This window comes from Mya arenaria, chromosome 12 (genome assembly GCF_026914265.1).
Source record: "Mya arenaria isolate MELC-2E11 chromosome 12, ASM2691426v1".
Taxonomy (NCBI): domain Eukaryota; kingdom Metazoa; phylum Mollusca; class Bivalvia; order Myida; family Myidae; genus Mya; species Mya arenaria.
In genome coordinates, this window is record NC_069133.1 from 12873181 (window position 1) to 12880982 (window position 7802).

The 7802-nt window shown below is 38.2% G+C and overlaps 1 protein-coding gene across 1 annotated transcript; it reads left to right on the forward strand.

Annotated features, from left to right (window-relative positions):
- The first annotated feature begins 3645 nt into the window (after window positions 1-3645).
- On the forward strand, window positions 3646-6159 carry LOC128210456 (serine/threonine-protein kinase PRP4 homolog). Its single transcript, XM_052914806.1, has 3 exons — window positions 3646-4100; window positions 4343-5500; window positions 5592-6159. Exons 1-3 carry the CDS (start codon window positions 3646-3648, stop codon window positions 6157-6159), a joined length of 2181 nt encoding a protein of 726 aa, XP_052770766.1.
- The last annotated feature ends 1643 nt before the right edge of the window (window positions 6160-7802 follow it).

Below are 7802 nucleotides of genomic sequence, written 5' to 3' on the forward strand. Positions count from 1 at the left end.
GGCTAGAAGACAACACACCAAACAGAGATACAAGGCTAGAAGACAACACACCAAACAGAGATACAAGGCTAGAAGACAACACACCAAACAGAGATACAAGGCTAGAAGACAACACCAAACAGAGATACAAGGCTAGAAGACAACACACCAAACAGAGATACAAGGCTAGAAGACAACACACCAAACAATGTGTGTATACCACGTGATAAGTGACGTCATAATGCTACGTCGGACGACAGTATTTTGCCTCGGATAAGAACGAAAATCAGAGGTAACTTTTTTTATTTTTTTATCATTTTTAATGAAACATAGCGCAGTCTACGCCGCTAATAGTGCCCTTCCTCCGGTTTTTTACCAGAGTTTGATTCGTGATTTAGTTTTTCCAAACACTTCGACAAAGCTGTTCAGAATTTACTTTTTGACGGTGTTCCGTCAGAGAGCCTTTTTTATTTTCTTATTGTTTTCATTGTTTTGAATGCTTGTGTATCGCATATTGCAAATAAACATTAACCTTGATGTTTATAAACATTATAGTGCTAGTTTTGTGTTAAAAGCATTGAATTTGGCAATATTCGAAGTGAATTTAGAAAATGCTACGTCGGACGGCTATTTAGGAAAATGCTACGTCAGACGGCAGTTTTTAATATTTGCATGAACAACGCTTAAAGCACAATATGTTTTTATTTAAGTATATAATAACTGACTTTCAGAATTGATTGGCGATATGGAGTCAACGCTGCCATATATATGCAGCACGTGCGGCTGTTCTTTTAAGTATAAGCGGAATATGGTTTCGCATGAAAAGCTTCATAGAAAAGTTAACATCTACACCTGCTGCGGGACAGTGTTTCCTACAAAGGATCAACACCGATGTCACAGGTATTCTTATTTATTGAATTTTAGTTAATATCATGATGAAATAATAACAAAAGATGAATATAAACAGGTGAGAAGTATTGATTCATGTTTATTCTAGGAAATTGGTAATAATTTAGGCAACTGTCCTTGACCGTTCAGAAGTTTGCCTTAATATTTTATAATTATTTTGACCACTGAAAACCCCCAAACATATTGTGCAAAGTACCGAGTTTATTCTTAAGGTAAAGTAGCCAAGAAGTTCTTTTTAAAGGGAAGCACGTTTAAATTGATATACAGGACATCGATTGTTAAAATGTTTTCTTAACGACTTCTTTTTTCTCATACATTAACATGTGTTATCTTCGATTATATTGGTCATGATCTCATTTCGATACCTGAGAAATAACTCGGGACCTTTAATAAGTGTCTGTTAACTTTAGCGACTTTTTATCGCTTTTTACGACTGTTCATTATCTATTACGTTCTATTTACTTGTATTGTAAACTGGCTGTTTTAAATCGTGTTATGTTTGCTGTTTGGACACCATTGCATTGCAGTAACTCCCATATACATTGTGTTACATATTGTGTGCAGATGCAGTGTTTTATTTTCTTTAACTATCCACCATGCATTTCATTGGATAATTTAGATCGTCTAAGTATACAGAAAATAAAAAGTCTGCTAAATTTCAAGACAGTGCTGAAAACATTATAACACGTTGATTTTATTTTATTCCATTACACTTTCCATTTATAATGGGGGCTATTTAAATACTTTTCAACGTATACAGCTTTAAATCATTTAACCTATTTACCATTACCATGTTTTTATTTCTTGTGATTTTTATATGTGCAGGTACACATGTTAAACTGTGATATTGATTTGTTGTTATTTTAGTATATACATGGAGTATATTGGTTAGTTTTAAAATGGCAAAAATAAAGTTGTAAATCGTATGCATTTATTTTTTATTCTTTACTGTTTACATAATATTATATGTCGAGCCCCATCCTCGTCGTGGCTAACATCTTGCCTTCGTTCCTTCTTGCTCCTTCCCAGCGCACACCGAGTGACCCACGCTTAACTGCACTCCTTTCTGTGCAGATAGATGATGTTCTCATTTTCCTTTTAAGTGGCTGTCTTGGTGAATAGCATGCCAAATTATCTACCGTTGCATCTAACCAATGTGAAATAGGCTTCAGTTTTCTTGTCGTACGTTTCTTTTTCCCCGAGCGTGAGCCTGGATTTTTGCTTGGTCATTCTGCAATGTACGCAAATAAAGCAGTCAATGCATAATGTAAAGACAGTTAAGACAAAGTCTTTCCAAACACTTCGCAATATTTTCAGAACACTATTTTAGCCATTTTCAACAGTCTGTTACTATTACTAAAACTGCCGTCTGACGTAGCATTTTCCTAAAATCACTTCGATTCTTGCCAAATGCGATGCTTACAAAACAAAACTATCACTATTATTTTTGAAAACATCAAAGTTAATACACAAGCATTCAAAACAATGAAAACAATAAGAAAATAAAAAAGGCCGTCTGACGGAGCATTGTCAAAAAGTAAATTCTGAACAGGCTTGTCGAAGTGACCGGAGGTAGGGCACTATTAGCGGCGTAGACTGCGCTATGTTTCATTGCAAATGATAAAGAAATAAAAAAGTTACCTTTGATTTTCGTTCTTATCCGAGGCAAAATACTGTCGTCCGACGTAGCATTATGACGTCACTTATCACGTGGTATACACACACTGCCAAACAGAGACACAATGTTAGACAACACACCAAACAGAGATACAAGGCTTGGAGACAACACACCAAACAGATACACAAGGCTAGGAGACAACACACCGAACAGAGACACAAGGCTAGGAGACAATACACCAAACAGAGATACAACGCTAGGAGACAACACACCAATCAGAGACACAAGTCTTGGAGACAACACCAAACAGAGATACAAGTCTAGGAGACAACACACCAAACAGAGATACAACGCTAGGAGACAACACACCAAACAGAGACACAACGCTAGGAGACAACACCAAACAGAGACACAAGTCTAGGAGACAACACACCAAACAGAGACACAACGCTAGGAGACAACACCAAACAGAGACACAAGTCTAGGAGACAACACACCAAACAGAGATACAACGCTAGGAGACAACACCAAACAGAGACACAAGTCTAGGAGACAACACACCAAACAGAGATACAACGCTAGGAGACAACACACCAAACAGAGACACAAGTCTTGGAGACAACACCAAACAGAGATACAAGTCTAGGAGACAACACCAAACAGAGACACAAGTCTAGGAGACAAAACACAAAACAGATACACAAGGCTAGAAGACAAAACCTCAAACAGAGATACAAGGCTAGGAGACAACACCAAACAGAGATACAAGTCTAGGAGACAACACCAAACAAGGTCACAAGGCTAGGAGACAACACACCAAACAGAGATACAACGCTAGGAGACAACACACCAATCAGAGACACAAGTCTTGGAGACAACACCAAACAGAGATACAAGTCTAGGAGACAACACCAAACAGAGACACAAGTCTAGGAGACAACACACAAAACAGATACACAAGGCTAGAAGACAAAACCTCAAACAGAGATACAAGGCTAGGAGACAACACACCAAACAGAGACACAAGGCTAGAAGACAAAACATCAAACAGAGACACAAGGCTATGAGACAACACACCAAACAGAGACACAAGGCTAGAAGACAAAACGTCAAACAGGGACACAAGGCTAGGAGACAAAATGTCAAGCAGAGACACAAGGCTAGGAGACAACACACAAAACAAAGACACAAGGCTAGAAGACAAAACGTCAAGCAGACACACAAGGCTAGGAGACAAAATGTCAAACAGAGACACACGGCTAGGAGAAAACACACCAAACAGAGAAACAAGGCTAGAAGAAAACACGTCAAACAGATACACAATGGTAGAAGACAACACAAAACAGACACGCAAGTCTAGGAGAAAACACACCAAACAGATACACAAGGCTAGAAGACAAAACGTCAAACAGAGACACAAGGCTAGAAGACAACACACAAAACAGAGACACAAGGTTATGAGACAACACATCAAACAGAGACACAAGGCTAGAAGACAAAATGTCAAACAGAGACACAAGGCTCGGAGAAAACACATTAAACAGACACACAAGGCTAGGAGAGAACACACCAATCAGAGACACAAGGCTAGAAGGTAACACTCCAAACAGAGACACAAGGCTGGGAGACATGACCAATGAGAGATACAAGGCTAGGAGACAACACATCAAACATAGGCACACGGGTATAAGACAGCATCTGATATGGTAACAAGGTTAGACAACACACCAAACAGAGATGCATGTCAAGAAGACAACACACCAAAAATGGACACAAGGCTAGGAGACTAAACATCTAATAGATACACAGGGCTTATAGACATCACACCAAACATAGACACAAGGCTAGAACACAACATACCAAACAGAGACACAAGGCTAGGAGTCAACACATCAAACAAAGATACAAGGCTAGAAGACAACACACCAAACAGATACACAAGGCTGGGAGACAAAATGTCAAACAGAGACACAAGGCTAGGAGACAACACACAACACAGAGACACAAGTCTAGGAGACAACAAACCAAACAGATCGAAAGGCTAGAAGACAAAACGTCAAACAGAGACACAAGGCTAGGAGACAACACACCAAACAGAGACACAAGTTTAGGAGACATCACACCAAACAGAGACACAAGGCTAAAAGACAACACACCAAACAGATACACAATGGTAGAAGACAACACAAAACAGACACACAAGTCTAGAAGACAAAACGTCAAACAGAGACACAAGGCTAGAAGACAACACACAAAACAGATACACAAGGCTAGAAGACAAAACGTCAAACAGAGACACAAGGCTAGAAGACAACACACAAAACAGATACACAAGGCTAGAAGACAAAACGTCAAACAGACACACAAGTCTAGAAGACAAAACGTCAAACAGAGACACAAGGCTAGAAGACAACACACAAAACAGATACACAAGGCTAGAAGACAAAACGTCAAACAGATACACACGGCTAGAAGACAAAACGTCAAACAGAGACACAAGGCTAGAAGAAAACACACCAAACAGATACACAAGGCTAGAAGACAAAACGTCAAACAGACACACAAGTCTAGGAGAAAACACACCAAACAGACACACAAGTCTAGGAGACAACACACCAAACAGATACACAAGGCTAGAAGACAAAACGTCAAACAGAGACACAAGGCTAGAAGACAACACACAAAACAGAGACACAAGGCTAGGACACAACACACCAAACAGAGACACAAGGCTAGGAGACAACACACAAAACAGAGAGACAAGGCTAGGACACAACACACCAAACATAGACAAAAGTCTAGGAGACAACACACAAAACAGAGAGACAAGGCTAGGAGACAACACACAAAACAGAGAGACAAGGCTAGGACACAACACACCAAACATAGACAAAAGTCTAGGAGACAACACACAAAACAGAGAGACAAGGCTAGGAGACAACACACAAAACAGATACACAAGGCTAGAAGACAAAATGTCAAACAGAGACACAAGTCTAGTAGACAACACACAAAACAGAGAGACAAGGCTATGAGACAACACACAAAACAGAGACACAAGTCTAGGAGACATCACACCAAACAGAGACACAAGGCTAGAAAACAACACACCAAACAGGGACACAGGGCTAGAAGACAACACACAAAACCGAGACACAGGTCTAGGAGATAACACACCAAACAGATACACAAAGCTAGAAGACAAAACGTCAAACAGAGACACAAGGCTAGGAGACAACACACAAAACAGACACAAGGTTAGGAGACATCACACCAAACAGAGACACAAGGGTAGAAGACAAAGCATCAAATATAGTCACAAGGTTACACAACACACCGAACAGAGACACAAGGCTAGGAGACTGCACACCAAACAGAGACACAAGGCTAGAAGACAACACACCAAACAGAGACACAAGGCTAGGAGACAACACACAAAACAGATTCACAAGGCTAGGAGACAACACACAAAACAGAGAGACAAGGCTAGGAGACAACACACCAGACAGAGACACAAGGCTAGAAGACAAAACACCAAACAGAGACACAAGGCAAGAAGACAAAGCATCAAATATGGTCACAAGGTTAGACAACACACCAAACAGAGATTCGTGTCTAGAAGACAACACATCAAACAGAGGCTCAAGTCTTGATGAACACATATATCGATTTTGTGACATTGTTTGCAGACGAAAATTAAAAGAATATGTGTTAAGGTCATACAAATATGTAACGCTGAGATGTCATTACGGTAATTGGTGTAATTATCGCGGAACAAAGACATTTTTGAAGTGATACCTCAATTAAAATAATTAGGTTTTGTTTGGATTTAATTTCTCATAAGCAAACTGAATTATTTTGCTTTCAATGTAGTTGCTAAACTTCCTTTTTTAGGCATAATTACTTTTTTAGATATTTCCCGGCAATTACACCTATTTAGTACTATAATTATGTATCATTACTTATTATTTATAAGTAAATATGTGATGCTATTTAAAAGAAATACCGTAGTTTTACCAATTACAAACCTGCACCAGACGTGTGCGCTATAATTGCTGCTAAACTCGTCGTCATTTACTGTAAATTTCTGACGTGTTGATATTTCCTGATGGATGTACAGCAGTTAGTTACAGCGTCTTTAAAAGAATAATCTGCAAGAAAGGTAATACATGTAATTTTCACATCGCTTGGACACTAGATATGGCTCTTAAGTCCTTTGATATAGTTAAACAAATTATTGTGACGAATTTTACCACAGCTGTGTAAAACTGTTGACTGTTACCTAAAAGTTGTTTCCCTTTTTTATTTTGATTGCCAAATCATCAAGCCTGTTTACAGTCATACTCGAGTTTTTTAAGGTAAATACATGTAACGTTGTTATTTTATATAAAAAAACATATCATGGACTGAAATACTTCGATATAAGTTTTTATGATTGATATAAATCTTAATATTTTGTTTGTTTTACTTTAACAAGCATTTTGCACAGTCAGTAACTTTATATTAAAATGCAAGGTGAACCTCGCAAGCCAATATCATCTTTGAAAGTCATTTATATAAGAATAATTTTGACCAATAAGACTGCTGATTGCGGCCAATCAAAGTGCTAGTCTTTCAACCAATCAACACTCAGTTTAAATAACCAATAAAAGCATTGCTTTGCTCCAGCGCTATGGCCGAGTTTTTGATAATATTGTTCTAGATTAGCTACCAATCAAGAACATCAAGAAAGGATTGGTATTAATCAACTTGAACTTGTAGTTGTTCATCTAAAATATTAACTATCTTTACTGTAAAGCACAACTTTAACGTAATATTTAGTTAATAGCTGACGAGTGGTCCGGGTTGTTGCTGAAAGATACGATCGTTCATATAATGTCTACACTTCTCTTCTTTTGCTGGAAAGCCCAGCTATTCTATGAGGCATAGTAATATACGACTTCGAGGATCTTTCAGAGGTAGCTCCGCTTTCCTGTATGTTGTAGTTGGAGCGTACTTATAGCTAGAGTGCTTGCAAACGTAAAGAATGTAGGTGAACCAACGTATGTATATACCAAGAAAGCGCGGCTATCTGGTAATTCATTTGTTAAGCGTTTTTTTGTTTTTTTTGAAATTTACAACTCTGTTGTTTTTTATCTAAGAAACTCCAGCTGACTGTTAATTCACAGAGATCTCTGACAGCAATAGATTTGGAAAGTTTGATTTACATTGGCAATCAATCGATCATAGACAAAAGGCTCATATTACCTTGAGGGAACACACGTAACATAACAAAATGACATTTCAATACAATTCT

Bases quoted from the DNA above. Each gene is read 5' to 3' on its own strand.
- LOC128210456 (XM_052914806.1), top strand. From the start codon at position 3,646: ATGTCAAGCAGAGACACAAGGCTAGGAGACAACACACAAAACAAAGAC. The intron at 4,101-4,342 runs GTAACACTCCAA...CACCAAACATAG, and splicing joins CAGAGACACAAGGCTAGAAG to ACACAAGGCTAGAACACAAC. The intron at 5,501-5,591 runs GTCTAGTAGACA...CACACCAAACAG, and splicing joins AATGTCAAACAGAGACACAA to AGACACAAGGCTAGAAAACA.